Below are 16,592 nucleotides of genomic sequence, written 5' to 3' on the forward strand. Positions count from 1 at the left end.
GGTATGGTTAGGGGTGGCAAAACCTGACACGACCCGCCAACCCGCCTCTTAGGCGGGTTTGGGTTGGGCTTAAGCCAACCCATTTAATAAACGGGTCGACCCGCGTAACCCGTTTATTAAACAGGTCGAGTTCGGGTTGGGGGTATGCCAACCCGCCAACCCGACCCGTCAGCCCGACCCGTGAACCTGAGAACCCGTTTACCCGACCCAACCCATTTATTAAATGGGTTGGCGGGTCGTGTCGGGTTACCCGTTTATTAAATGGGTCGGGTTCGTGTTTGCCACAGCCGACCCGTTTAATAAACGGGTCGGTTTCGGGTTGAGGTATGCTGACCCGCCAACCCGACACGATTGCCACCCCTAGGTATGGTTTTCTGTCCTGGGTATCCGATTCATTTACCTCTGAAGGACGCTTCAGGCCGATTGCGGCGTGGATCAACCTTCTACGACATGCAAATGCATACTTAGTGCTCTATGTATTTTTGGACATTTTGGATAGGGTATAACTCGGAGTGACCCGGTTTGACACAAAGCACTAATGAAGGCAAGAGTGAGGGAGTAGACTACGCCCCACACACACACACACACTCTCTCTCCTCCCATTATAAATTAAAAAAAAATGGTTACTTGATGAGTGCAACCAAAGGTGCTCTCTTTATCTTATTAGGTTCAGGGTTCTGCTCACCATCGACTTGACTGTGTCAACACTCTTTTCGTTTATTTTCACTATGGCAGCTACCGATATGTATTTTTGTTTTTTTTATATTTTGGTTTTCACCAACATTGGGTTATGAGCCCACATTTTGTATTCATTGTGCGTGCGGGTGAGTCAACGTTCTTGCAAATACTTTAAGAATTGAATCTGGATCTAGATCGAGTTGAGGAGTCAGATCCTATTTAGATTGGGTCCAGGTTTGGATTGGGCTGTGGATCTAGATCCAATACAGATCCTATTTATAAGATCAGGTCTAGATCCAAATCAAGTCTATTTTGTGGAATTCAATCAGAGCTCGATAATAAACGGGTCTAGATCCTGACTGGATCCAGACTAGGGGGATATGACCTAGGATCCATTGGAACTGAATCTGAATTCGGATCCAGATTGAATCGATCATATTCGAAATAAAGTCCATATATTATTTAACCCTTTAAAGAACTAAACTGGTCCTGTGACCAATACAGGGCATTCTGAGATTGTTTTAGAGCACTTTTTAATTGATTCCTATCGGTTTTTCGCATGTTCCTGAATGTGGAGACCATGTTTTTATGAATCAATAGAGAAACATGGATTTTCTTATTCAATTTTAAGAGTTTATAGGCTTTTGTACATGTTTCAGACAGGTCCACTATTTTGAGACTGTGGTTCACGCCCTTAATTCACTAATTTGGGTTTGTTTTGGACCGGTTCAAAGCATTTTTAGGCCAATTTCAGCATGAGGGCCCTAGCATTAACCCATAAGAGCATGTTTTTGTTATTTTTCATGATTTATAGGTGTTTATTATCATGAAAGCATGACTTTTTCATATCTTATACATGTATTTTACATTATTTATGTTATTCATGATATTTAAACAAGAATTATGACTAAATTCATTATATATATGATGTGCTTTAATCAAATTTTATTTATGCATATAAGTTGAAGCATAAATTTATATTTTTTAATGATATAATAATATTTTATCATGAATATATGTGCATTATCATTTGTGCACGGGCATGCTCCATAATATGAATATGTTTGTGGTAAAAGATCTTGATCAACTGATTCATGCAATCACCAAAGTGATTTGAGTTGTGTTGATTGAGGATTCTTTAGACCGTGTTAAGATTTAGTATTATGATTGTGTAACTTTATGAAATAATGATTTTACCCAACTGTAGGTCATTGTGTTTCAAATTCACACAGAGTGTAATAGTAGATGTGTATACCAACACTTAAAGCATGTTTATACTTAAAGGTACAGTGTTGAATTGTCTCTGATTACATGATCTGCTAATTTCACCAATTGAAGTCAATTCTTTGTGAATTGAGGAGACAAAGCAACTATGAGTATTATCATTTTCACCAAAGTGGAACGATAATAACTCAGTTATGCTTGTCTTAAAAAAGGTAAATAATAAAAGGTCTCAATTTTTTACCTTTTCAACATGAGTCTCGTTTAAGTAATTATGTGATCTTTTTCTTTTGTTTCTTGTTGTAGTAGGTTCCATTGAGGCTCAGTTCATTAGTTCTTATAAGGCTAAGGTCAATACCTAATGTCCAAGTTGGTGTCTATGAAATATTTTGGTGATGGTTACATCTGATAACACATCTTAAAAATGAGAAACATTGCATCTCAATTTAATGACATGAAGTTTGCAATTTCAGATTTCTTTTTTGTCCATCTGATTTTCACCTCGTTATCTATTGAATACAAACCTTTCAAGATCTCCTACAACACACATAACGATGAGTGATCTTTTAATGACCTCTTGACCAAATATGTTGAAGAGGAAGAAAGACTGAATGGTGAAAGGGTGTCGAGTGCATATATAACCTTTCATCAAGAAAAACATAGGTCGAGTCAAAGAAAATTTTCTTCAAGAAGAACAAGAGGAAATCCTCTGGCGAGATTCAAGGCAGAAAGTTCTTTTATAAATTATTTTTTGTGCAAAAAAAAAATGGCATAAGAAGGCGGACTCTCTAAAACATAAGAAATGACTTAAGAATAAAGGCAATAAATCATTTGCTTCGAATGAGTGCAATTTAATGTATGTTTTATTGCATAGTTGGTGGATTAATTTTGGTGCCATTATGCACATTGTCAACTCTTTACAGGCATTTTTAGAAAAAAGAGAACCTACAAAGCATAAAAGAAGCATATTCTTAGGAAATAAAATGCATTCACATGTTAAGAACATTGAAACCTGTAAAGTTATGTTGGAGTCTAGATTCATTTTGGATTTGGTTGATACATTTTATATTTCATCTTATCGTCAAAACCTTATTTCGATTTCAAAACTTGATATGTTTAGTTTTATTTTTAAATTTGAAAACTCTAAGCTTATTATTGTTAAAAATTTTATTCATATAGGTTATGCATATGTGTGTGATGATTTGTATCTTTTGAAAACCAAATTTCAAATTCGAGAATCTCACTCTATTGAAAACACGATGCTTATCAATAAACGTGGCCTAAATAATGATCAATCCTATTTGCTTTTGCATCAAATGTTGGAACACGTCTCAAAAGATAAAGTCCAAAGACTTGTGAAAGAAAGGATTCTTGAATTCTTTGATATCACAAATACTAAACCATGTGTTGTTTGTATAAGGGCTAAGCAATCTAACACATATAAGAAATATGTCAAACACAATGATGGAAATTTAGAGATTGTTCATATGAATGTTTTTAAACCTTTTTTCTCATGTTACACGGGTGAAAAATATTTTGTCACCTTTATAGACAGTTACTCATAATATATGTATATTTACTTATTATTTGAAAAATTTGTAGCCTTTCAAGTTTTTAATGACTTCAAGAAAAAAGTAGAGAAATTGATGAGCAAAATTATTAAACTTGTTAGGTCTCATAAAGGTGGTGAATATTATAATCATGTCATTGAGATAAGATAAAAAAAAGGTCATTAGCGTAATTTTTAAAAGAGAAATATATTATACATCAATACATCATGTTTGGTAGCGTTTAGTAGAATGATGTAGCTAAAAGAAGGAATTGTAAGCTTAAGAAAATGGTTTAAGCGATGTTGAATCACTCAAACCTTCTCTTGATCCTGTGGAGTGAAGTTCTTAAGACAATAGTGCACATATTAAATAAAGTTTCTACAAAGGTTGCCCAAACGACTCCTTACAAGCTATGGACTGGTAGGAAACCTTATTTATCATATATGTGCATATGAAGATGTCTAGTTGTGCATACTTGGGAGGATGTCTCGATAATAAAAAGTTCACAACTAGATACATCTTCCTACAAGCAAGTAGTGTCATCTAATAGAAAAGTGCAAAAGAGTCTACAACTATTGTACATAACATAGAAGTGGAATTCATTGCTCTATACGAGACTTCATCTTAGGTCATTTGGATAAGAAACTTCATTATGAGTCTTAGGATTGTGGACTCTATTGAGAGGCCACTATATATCTTTTGTGATAATAAATTTGTTGTGTCCTTCTCGAATAACAATAAGAACTCAACCTTGTGTCAACACATAGAGTTAAAATATTTTGTTGTTAAAGAAATGACTGATAATTATTTTGTGTGTAATGATATAATCGGTATAAAAGAAATGATTGGATCTCCTTATTAAATGACTAGTACCATGATTACATTCTCAGTGTGTAAAGGGGATGGGTCTGTTTGATTCTTTCTGATGTATGACAATACATTATAGTCATATGTGATCACATTTGTGAAGCTAAAATGATTCTCTATGGCTTTGTGTATTGTTGATTATGTATAAAGAATTTCTCATTTGGGTAAAGAGAATAATAAAATAATAATATTAAAAGATCAATAGAATGGGTTAGAGACCAACCTTTTATAAAAGTAATCTTAATATGCTAGAACACCAAAAATGAATTATATTGTAATACACAGAAATATGACATTTCATACAGAGGTATTCATCTCCATGACCCATATGATTCATTCTTGTGATACCGGATAACATGTGAGGCCACATGAAAATTGGATCGAGATAAGAATAAAGAACTTCGATTTTGTGTCTTTCCGTGTCAATGGATCAAGTGAGAGAATGTTGAATATTTTGGATCGGTCCAACCCTAAGTGACCCGGTTTGACACAAGTCACTAATGAAGGCATTAGTAGGGAGTTAGTGGGGAGGGGGTTATGTGAATGTGACATCTAAAGGGTTCACATACATGAATTCCATATATGTAACCCCCTCCCCACTCTCCTCCCACTATAAATTGAGGCATGGTTGCTTGATGAGTACAACCAAGGGTGGTCTCTTTCTCTCATTGAGTTCAGGGTCTTGCTCACAATCGATTTGATGGCCTGGGCTTATCGTGGGCATCGATAGGATGTGAAGAATGTCAAGCACCTGTGTCAATACTCCTTTTGTCCATTTTCCACTATGGCGGCTACTAGTATGTGTTTTTGTTTTCTACATTCCGGTTTTCGCCAACATGTAATTGATTTTATAGGGATCAACTCTTGAAGTGTTTGATTCCAACACATGGGTCGGTTTTTATAAGGTTCAAAAAATCAACGGTCCAAAAATCTTTATAATTTTTTTAGGCTCCAAATATTATTTTCTCATCAAAAACACATGATCGAGATGTGGATTCCTTGTAAATCAACCATGCCCAACACATTTATGGGGTCGGAACTGCAAAAAAAAAATACTAAAATGGCAGAAAACCCCATTTAACACCTACCAATTTCACACCTACCCCATCTCTCTCTCTCTATATATATATATATATATCTATATATATATATATATATATATAATATTTTTTTTTTACCAATAGAACACAAGCCAGGAGTCGAATGTGGTTGCTGGACGGCTAGACCCCACTGTCACAACCAAGGGGATCTCATGTTCGAATCCTAGGTGGGTTATCCCTCTTGGACTATCAAAAAAGGGAAAAGAAAAAAAGTAGAATACAGGCTAGCACACGTTGATTTTCTGAGCCGAGTATAATCACGGCCGGGTGCTCAACTTAACTCAGCTGAGTAGACTAATTAAATACAATGATATATTTAGGAGATATCTTTTAAAGCCTGTTTTTTCACTTATCATGTTGTAGAATCGCTAATTTAAAAAAGCCTTAGGCTTTGATTCTAGACATTGCAGGTCGCATTTTAAACATAAATATGTAAAAAAAATGAAAATGAGTTTAGAGCCCAGGCCTAAGTTCGGTCTAAACCTATATATATATATATATATATATATATATATATATATATATATATATATATATATATATATATATATATATATATATATATATATATATATATATATATATATATATCACTAACTCCCTATGGTCAGAATTTATGAGGACAAAATAAGCGCTGCTTGAGCAACTGACAGTGTAAACAAAACCAAAAAAAATTTGGCAACATGTTGAAACCCAAAGAATGCTAACAATAAAAACTGAAAATGGCAGGTTCATTGATCAACCCTTTCTTTTAATCTTAAGGAGGACATCACGGTTGGAAAAAGGGTCATCCCTCCATTCATTCACCGAAGTAGGACTAAAACATAGCTTTTATATAATAAATAGTTTAACCTACTCTCTACGTAAGCCATTAATGCAGGTGGCCCCTTTCTAGGGATGAATAGCTCCTTCCTTCCTGTCCAGCCGGTGAAGTGGAGAAAATAAATGTTTTCTAAAATATCCAATATTTTCTCATGCCGACAAAATTTCTATTTTAGAAAATTGATAGAAAGCATTGATCTGAATCATAGTCACAAATATTGGGCATTTTTAAATCTCCCAACTTTTCATTTAAAAAAATCTCCCAATTTTCAAAAACCAATATAATGTTGACAAAAACGTGATATTTTCAAAATGTCTCCTATTTTGAAAATATCATGTTTTCTATCATAAAATTAACATGTTATTAATGTGATATTTATATATCTGATATATATTTTTAATATTTAATGTTTTTATATTTTTCATAGATTTATTTATTCATTTTTAAAGGAGAAAATATACTGATTGGGAGAATTTTTTTATCAGAAAACAAATTTTTTTAATTTATTGCAAGATTCTCCTTTTCCAAGAAAATCTGGACAGTGAGATTTGTGACTATATGATCTGGATCAAACATATGACATTTTCCAAAATCCGACTTGAATGTGCGTTGAGATTTTTGTTTTTAAATTTACATGCAAACCTATGAGCTTGGAAGGTTTAAGGCCAAGTTTGGGAATGGGAAAAGTCTTCCCATGTTTTCAACGACTGAAATTTTTTCATATGATACTTGCACGATTTTCACGTCTATAAATAACAAGAACCTCTCCACCTTAGCGTATAAATAAGAGGACACCAAATCCTATTGCCAAATAATATAAAAGCAGAAGCGCATTCTTGTCATGTGAGTTGAGAAAGTAATTATAAATTTGTAAGGGCATTTGCATAGAGTTTTCATCAAAAAAAAAAAAAGTGTTACATGGCACATTGTAATATTTTCAAAATTTAATGAGTTCCCACCATTTATAACTTCTCTCTCAAACGTCCTACTTTTCTTTCTGTTTCTAAGGGAACAAAATAAATATCATTAAAGCATAAATAGCTTATAACAGCTCACGTTGATGGTGCGTGATGAGATATCACACCCCCATCCAGCAAAGAAACGAAGATTATATAGAATTCTTAATAGCTATAAAATGAAATCGTTTTATAATGTTTTAAAATTATCAATATGTTCACGGTTCCCTTCATTTTTACTTTCAATCTTGACGGACAAATGTATATGATGTAAACTTTTTGATAGGACGAGTCGATTTTTTCTGTGAACACTTTCACTGCTTCCAGAAATGGCGTTAATCAAACATCACCAAACGAATGAAAACCATCTAAATAGCCAAACTTAAGAGTAACCCAAAGTGGCTCGGCCCATTTGCAAGAGTTGGCTCTGCTACTGAAGCTAACCAAAATGCCCACTTGACTCTGAGTTCAGCATTCTCATTGTCAAAACATGGGATGTAATTGCTATATGTTCAGATTTTGAAGCCACTAATCATCAAATAGCCAATGTTTGAAAGGAACGTGAAAAAAAATATTCAAAATGAATGCAGAGAAAGCTTACTAATTTGGCCATCAACTAAAGTCACAAAGAGAACCGCCAGCAATAGTAGAATGAAACCAACTTCAACTTGATTCACCATCTTCTTTAAATTTAGATTTCCATCTTTCTTAGTCTGTTAGGAAGATGTGGGAATCGGCAGAGATGATAAAGGCCAAGGTGAGTACAGTGCAAAGGTCTGCAGATGGCATCCAGAATAAGGAGTAAGCAAGTTTAAATAGCAGAAATGCCACAGCTAGCTTCTCCCTTGACTTGTTCAATGCAATTATTTGGAATTGAACGGCCGTAAGGAGTGAGAGTTTAAATAGCAGAATTGCCACAGCTAGCTTCTCCCTTGACTTGTTTAATGCAATTATTTGGAATTGGAAGGCTGTAAGGGGTAAGCAAGTTTAAATAGCGTCTCCGTTGACTTGTTCAATGCAATTATTTGGAAATGGACGGCCGTTCTGACCCCAAAGACAAGTGGGACCTGGATAATTGATGATTCCAAGCTCCAATTTATAGCCTTGTCCTTTGTCACATGGACAAGACATGGCTAAAAGGACACACGATCCATTGTTTTTGTGTATTTTTTTTTTTTTTGACAAAAAAAAAATAAGCATCAAAGAACAAGTCAGAGTAGTGAAAAACAAAAAAGTGACAGCCATGAGCTATCTCCAACCACGAATCACAGAACATAAATCAAAAAACAAAGAGCCGATCAACCTAACAATCCCATATCACAGGACGTTTGTAAAATCACCCGACGAGGAAAAGTTAAAAAAAAATCAAAGATAAGGAAAGACAGTTTTCCCTATTTACGGAAACCACATTCCCCATAATCACAAAAAGATAAGAATAAACCTTGCCCCTCACTATCGACAATTGAAAAGAGCTTTATGCTCACCCATGGTGAGCACCCCACCCCTCAATACATAGAGAGGGTGAGAAGAAAAAAAAAAAACGAAAACGAGTTGTAGAGAGAGGGAAAGAGGCTTACCGAAACTGCGGCGATGATCAGCATGTATGTTTTTTTTTTCCTCCTTTTTTTCTGATTGTTCAGAGGGCCGGCAGCCATGGCGACCGGCAAATTACAGAAAAAAAACCAAGCCGGTAGCTATGGTTGTCGGTCTTATTGTCGAGAGAGAGAGAGGGTTGGCTTTGGTCGCTGACTCCTCTGCAACAGAGAAGAAGAAATTGAAAGAGGGGTTGTGCCCTTTCTGCCCCTTTAGTTATTTGACTTGGGTCGATCTGAATGCGACCCACACTGAACCAGGTAAACAAAAAAAAATCTTAATCGGTCTGACTCGATCGTACCGACTCAATCTGACTGAATTGATCTGGGTGTGAAACAAACCGAGTCGGGTCTAACTGGGTCTCAGTTCTTTGTTTGGATTTGGTCTGATCTTGACCAAATCAAATCTGGGTCCAATTTGATCTAGTCAATCAATACTGATCTAAATTGAACTAGATCTAGATAAATTGGGGTCAGGATCCTGTCTGACAAATCTAGATTCAGAGCATAACTGGATCTGGTTTAGATTAGTGTTCTATCCAAATCAAAACTGGGTCTAGATCCAATCTAAAAGTTTTGGATCCAGATCAGAAATAGATCTGAATCCATATCAAAAATAGATCTAGATCCAGTTTGTGATTAGTTATGAATTTTGAGAATCCAATTGAATTTTGGTGTCGCGACTAGGTTCAATAAACCTAGTATTTATAAACTTAGGTCGAACCTATTTTGACTTAGGATGAGACAAGTCAAATCATAAGAGTTAAAATAACCAAAATGCCCCTATATGTACCCAATATCCGATTAAGTAAAATAGACATAACTTTACACTCAAAACTCAAAATTGAGTGAGGTTTGGTGTGTTAGACTCATATCGTAGAAGAGAATCTTTTTATTCTATGATTCTGGTCAAATCATGCACACACAAATTGAGGTCTGATGAGTCAACTCAAGAGGAGTATTTTGGTAATTTTGTTAAAATATAAAGAAGTTATATGTATTAATATGAACATGCTTTTGTGATGATCAGATCATATTGTTAGAGCCTCTTGAGACTCGATTATGACTAAAGCACAACATTCGTACTCGAAGTAAGGGATATTATAAGTAATCTTAGTTGTGATCAAACCATATTTCATTGCATGTTATAATTAATGTTGCACTTTAGCATGTTTAGAAATGTAGCTTTTGAGTGTTAACATGATATGCATAAAATGATCATGCATGAGATTATTGTAATGAGATAATTATATGCACATGTTAGTCATGATATATGTCATGCATATTAAAAAAAAAATATTTTTGTGATAACATATCTATGTTATAATCTGCAAATAACATGCATTGTTATTAGCCTTGAGTCCCTTGAATCTAGTCATGTCATGTGAATTTTACATTAATATGAGTATACATAACCACTTAAATCTTGAAAGTGACGACCTATGAAAATGTCTACCTGGTTCACAGACAAAGTGTAGCCACCATAGAGAGTGGGTCATCGATGGTTTAACGATGTAGAGACTCTATCTTGTGGCATGCTTTGTATGATACAAAGTATGAACTCTAATGTCATTCTGAGATTGAGAGTGAGATTCATCGTGATTATTTCACGATATCATTCATGAGAGAATGAGTAAAACACAAGCTTGAAAGTAAGGTTCAATGTAATGAACTTAAAATATGACTTAGGGTTATATTCACACAATATTTATGATTCTAGATAACCATGGATGGTTGAAAGTCATTATGGTTAGGATATAGCATGAACCATGCTGAGATTGAGTTTGAGCCTGACCTTCTGGCTAACTATCGATGGGGTCCCCCTTGTTGTTTCTCTGCAGTGCCTATTGATCCGGGAATCACTAGGAGTATATGGTTCATAGTCTGGCCAACATTATAGAATTGAGGTATTTTACACAGGTTGCTATGCCCATAGATGATTATGACCGGTATAGTCAACCTAGTGTTATAGTATAGTGTGAGTGAGTGTTTGATTGATAAAGTTAAAGAGGGAAAATTAAAACATGCAAACCTTATATGGTTTGTCAAAAACCAAACTTAGACTAGGGGCTTAGAGTCCTCTACAGTTGTAAGTTAAAGTCATTATTTGCTTATAATTATTATTTAATGAGTTATAGACTCACACCCTATATAATTAAAATTGTAGGTTCCAGGCATATTAGTGCAGGTAGGATGTGATCAGCTACTCCGACTTCACAATAGAGTATTTGTTAGTTTATTTCCTTATCATTGAATAATTATGTAATCATTATTTATGCATATTATGAATGATGAATTTTGATAAAGAAATTGAGCTATTAAAAAAATAGCCATTTTTTTCTGTCTAAACTCTGTATGCTTTCCCTCTGTAAAGTAATATCAATCGAACATAGACTCTCGAAGTCCCAGATCAAGGTTTTACAAAATGATATCAAAGTCAGGTTCACATAAAAATGTTTATTATTCAGAGCAAGTTCAATGACATAGAATATAGTATAAGTCTATGATCGCTAAAAACACGATAGTGAGTAGGTTATTTTGTGATTAAGAATGGCTAGTGAGTGCGATAATCACGGAGACTCTAGAGCACAAGAACCTTCTGAGTTGTCAATCGTAGGAAGAAAAGAGTTTGTCACTGCAATGATAATAGCTACTGGAGTCATGGTGAGCATGGCTCAAATTGTGAGAGAGTTGACACCACAACCCTCGTCGATCTATATCATAGCTAGGGAAAGAGTTGTGTTCTGACAGAACGATCCTGACTCTACTTAGGAGCGACAACAACAGTCCTATGGGTGACAATTCTAGCCTTATGGGCGAGAGACTCACCAATCCCATCATTAAAGAGCTTTGTCAGTGCGTGGGTGAATGGTAATGGACTGGAAGGTGGCTTGAGGAGGAGTCATAAGAAGAGCATTCTCTAGCGCAAACTATGTGTCTTAGAGAGGGTCTGGGATGGCTAGTGCATGAAGATGATATATGTCCTAAACCAGCTATGTGGTTGCCATGAGCACGGCCAATCAATGAATTTCAAATGCAGCCATAGGGTTTCTTACTGAAGAAACTAGGAGGGCGACAATTTAGGATGCAGAGGTAGCATGGAATGCTACACAAGTGAATGGAAGTAGCACAGAAGTAGCAGAAAGATGAGCAACATCGGAAAGTTTGTGAGAAGGAGGCGAGCATGAAGATTTTACTCTCGCCCACCTCACCTAACTACACTCATGTTTTGCCTCAATACAATGTGGGTACTCTTTATATGCCTGAAGATCTCATGGTTCACCCCGCATCACCAACTTACACTTCTGCTTCACCATCATACAACATGAGTGATCTTTCTATGCCTCACTCTCAGCAGATGTGAATGAGTTCAAGGAGATAAGTAAGTTTCAGATGGATTGAGGAGTGATATGATGTTGCATTTGGGAATGCTTAGTTTTATTTGGTCTAGTCTAATTATCTCTTATTTTGGTTTGTTTCCTTCTTGCATTGTCTAGTATTATTTTCTTTATGTGTACTGGGATGATTAATGAAATAAAATACTTTTGACTAAATGAGTATAATAATTACATGCATATAATAGAAAATTATGCAAAAATAACCTAACTGACTTAAATAATGATAAATCAATTACGTGATGATTTCAATGCAGTATATATGGTTACTCGTAGAATAACGTTCTAACTTATTAAGAACATTGTAGCCACCAAACGAGAGATAGGGCAGCTTGATGCATTGACTAGTGATAGAGAGTGCCTTGGTGAACCATTCTGGAGGGAGCCTTCATCATCTTGCACCTTGGGAAGTGCATCAGTTCAAAGAGCACCCTCATCTTTCTGCACCTCTGAGAGGCATGCTCCACGCGGTGATAGAGAAGAGAGTATGGAGATCCCACAAGAATCACCGACAAGAAGCTCAGAAGAAGAAAACATGAGGATACCTCCTGATTATACTATAAATTGCATCATATACGAGCTTTTGCAAACCACTCAAGCTCAATAAGGACAACTTCAAATGATCATTTCAGGCATCACCTCTTGGGTTGAAAGGTTCAAGAATGTGCAGCCTCTACTTTTTAATGACACTCCTGATAGCGTCGCAGTAAAGAATTAGCTTATGCAAGTAGAAAAAGTCTTAGATGTCATTCAGTGTTTGGAGGATCAAAGAGTATGGATAACAGTATTGAACTTGACAAATGATGTGAAACACTGGTGGAGGACTATCTGAGACACTCTAGAGCAGGACACTTATTTGTCTTTGTCCACCTTCATGAGGAGGTTCTACAAACAATTCTTTTTGAAGTGTTAGAGGGTAGAGAAAGAGAAAGAATTTAGAAAGTTGAAGCAAGGAGACATGATTGTAGCCCAGTATACGACCGAATTTAACTGTTTTTTCCTATTTTGCCAAGTCCTTGGTGGCGAACGAGAAAGAGAAGTGCAGACACTTTGAGAGGGGCTTGAGACCCAAACTTCTAAGGTTGGCAGAGTCACAACAAATAAAGAAATATAATTGGCTCATGGACTATGCTTTAAGGTATGAATTTTGGGAGTTGAGGACAAATGAGAAGCCCCAAGAAAAGGAAAAACCCAAGACTAAAGAGAAGGCCAAATATAATGTCAGCGATGTTGGTGAGTCCTCTCGAAGAAAGTTTTAGTATAAAGGAAAGTTTTGGTGGGAGCAGAAGAGGCACTATAAAGGTCAGATCCAGGGTAAGCAAGTCAAGAATTTTAGAAGCCAACAAGCTAAGAGGCAGAAAACTTAGAAGTCGGTCCACTTAAACAGTTCATGCAGGACTTATGGTCTTCAGAGGCACGAAGGCTAGTGATACCTAAGGAATGTCAAGTGCTTTAACTACCAGTAGATGGGTCACTATGTCGACGACTACCCACAGTCTGACTGGAGAAACGGTGCAGCCCCAAAGTAGAAGTTCGTAGTACCAGGTCGTGCATAGGTGGCTTCTCTTAAAGAATCTCTTACCAACCCTAAGGTAATTAAAGGTACACTCCCAATTTATGATATTTTAGCACATGTGTTGTTTGACTCTAGAACTACACATAGTTTTACCACATCAACTTTTGTAAAACGATTACCAGTTGCACCTTTGTGGTTGATTATCATCGGTATCTCCTTAGGGTGCTAGAATTTTGTCTGTCAAGAAGAAGGACGGATCACTGCGAATGTGTATTGATTATCGACAATTGAACATAATGATCATAAAGAATAAATATTCTTTATCGTGGATTGATGACTTATTCGATCAACTTCAAGGGGTTGCATGCTTCTCGAAGTTGGATTTGTGATTGAGCTACCATCAACTGAAAATTAAGGAAAAAGATGTGGCTAAGACCACTTTCTTATCAAGATACGACCATTATGAGTTTTTTTCATGCATTTTGTTATGACTAATGCACTAACAACTTTCATGGATATGATGAACAATTTTTATACCATATTTGGGTAAGTTCGTGGTAGTATTTATTTATAACATTCTCATTTATTTAACCACGAGGGAGCAACACGAAGAACATCTCAAGATAGTTCTACAGACACTTAGAGAATATCAGCTCTATGCTAAATTTTTAAAGTGTGCATTTTGGTTGAAGCATATGTCTTTCCTTGGTCATATCGTATCCAAAAAGAGAATTATGGTAGACCCTACGAAGATTGAAGCAGTCACCAATCTAGATAGACCTAAGAATCCTACAGAGATTCATAGTTTCTTAGAATTGGCTGGGTACTACCAATGATTCGTGAAAGAATTTTTTATGTTGGCAACTTAAATGACCAAACTCACTAAGAAAGACATAAAGTTTGAGTAGAATGACAAGTGTGAGCGGAGTTTTTCAGAGATAAAGAAGTGTTTGACCATTGCTCTAGTTTTTGTCTTACTTTTTAGATCTGGAAGTTGTACTATTTACCATGATGCTTCTCATAAGGGACTGGGTTCTGATTCGAGTGAAATTCGAATTATGACCTCTTTATACCTAAATACATCAATACATGGGTTCTAAATCATTAAAAACATGTAAAAATGCATGAATATTTTATGAAAATGATGTATATGTCATGCATCATCAGTATCCAATATCTGATTAAGTAAAATAAGCAAAACTTTACACTCTAAACTCATAATTGAGTGATGTTTGGTGTGTTGGACTTATATCATTGAAGAGAATCTTCTTATTCTCTAGTTCTGGTCAAATTAGGGCAAAAAATTTTAAGGTCTGACAAGTCAACTTAGAAGGGGTATTTTGATAATTTTTTCAAAATATAAAGAACTTATGTATATTAATATAAATATGCTTGTGTGATGATCAGATCTTATTGTTTGAGCCTCTTGAAACTTGACTGTGATGAGAGCACCACATTCATACTCGAGGTAAGGGATATTATATGTAATCTTAATTGTGAACAAACTATATTGTATTGCATGTTATGAATAATGTTGCACATTAACATGTTTAGAAGTATGGCTCTTGAGTATTAATATGATATGCATAAATTGATCATGCATGAGATTATTGTAATGAGATGATTAAATGCACATGTTAGTCATGATATGTCATGCATACTAGAAATATATTGTTTTTATGGTAACATATATATGTTATAATATGCAAATAACATGCATTGTGATGAGATTATGATTAGCCTTGAGTCCCTTGAATATAGTTATATAATATAAATTTTACATTGATATAAGCATGCATAACCCATTAAATCCCAAAAGTGGTGACTTATGGAAAGGGCTACCTAGTTCATGGTCAGAGTGCAACCACCATAGAGAGTAGGACATCGGTGATTTAACGATGTAAAGGTTTTACCTTGTTACATAGTTAGCATGATACAAAGTGTGAACCCTAATATCATTCTGAGGTTGAGAGTAACATTTGTCATTATTATTTCACGATATCACTCATGAGAGAATGAGTGAAACATGAGCTTGAGAGTAAGGTTCAATGTAATAAACTTAAAATATGACTTAGGGTTATATTCACATAGTATTTAGGACTTTAGACAACCATGAATGGCTGAAAGTCATTATGGTTAGGATGTAACATAAACCATGCCGAGATTGAGTTTTAGCCTGACCTCCTAGCTAGCTATCGATGGGGTCCCCCTATTGTTTCACTGTAGTGCCTGGTGATCCGAGGATCACTGAGAGTGTATGGTTCATAGTCTAGCTAATATTTTAGAATCGGGGTGTTCCATATAGGTTGTTGCTCCCATAGACGGCTATGATCGATATAACCTAGTATTATAGTTTGGTGTGAATGAGTGTTTGATTGAAAGAGTTAATGGAAAAGATTTAAAACATACAAACCTTGTATAGTGTGTCAAAAACTAAACTCAGACTAGGGGCTTGAAGTCCACTACAGTTATAAGTTAAAGTCATTATTTGCTTATAATTATTCTTTACTTATAATTCTTTTTTACTGAGTTGTAGACTCACCCTCTGTATAATTACAATTGTAGGTTTCAAGTACACTAGCGTAGGCTAGACGTGATCGACTTTGCAACAGAGTACTTGTTAATATATTTTCTTATCATTGAATCGTTATGTAATCATTATTTTCGCATAAATGATGAACTTTGAGAAAGAGATTCAATTATTAGAAGAAAAATTTAGCCATGTTTTTTATGTGTGAACTTTGTATGCTTTTCCTTTGAAAAGTAATACCAACCAGACTTAGACTCTCGAGGTCCCAAATTAGGGTGTGAATGTTTCTGTCAAACATCAGATGAGAGTCATGTTTGCGCCAATCCACTAAAAATCTTGGTTTGTCCATTTTATGTGCACCCTA

The 16,592-nt window shown here is 35.3% G+C and overlaps 1 protein-coding gene across 1 annotated transcript in view; it reads left to right on the forward strand.

The window, feature by feature from the left end:
• Nucleotides 1–7,919: 7,919 nt before the first annotated feature.
• Nucleotides 7,920–16,592, forward strand: part of ATMND1 (Mnd1 family protein) — a 42,518-nt gene continuing 33,845 nt past the window's right edge. Inside the window, exon 1 of the mRNA XM_089990457.1 lies at nt 7,920–7,952. Coding sequence (XP_089846583.1) covers nt 7,920–7,952 — 33 coding nt within the window. The remainder of the gene's footprint in view (nt 7,953–16,592) is intronic.

Source organism: Nuphar pumila, chromosome 15 (assembly GCF_984573655.1).
Source record: "Nuphar pumila chromosome 15, dmNupPumi1.hap1.1, whole genome shotgun sequence".
In the NCBI taxonomy this organism is placed as follows: domain Eukaryota; kingdom Viridiplantae; phylum Streptophyta; class Magnoliopsida; order Nymphaeales; family Nymphaeaceae; genus Nuphar; species Nuphar pumila.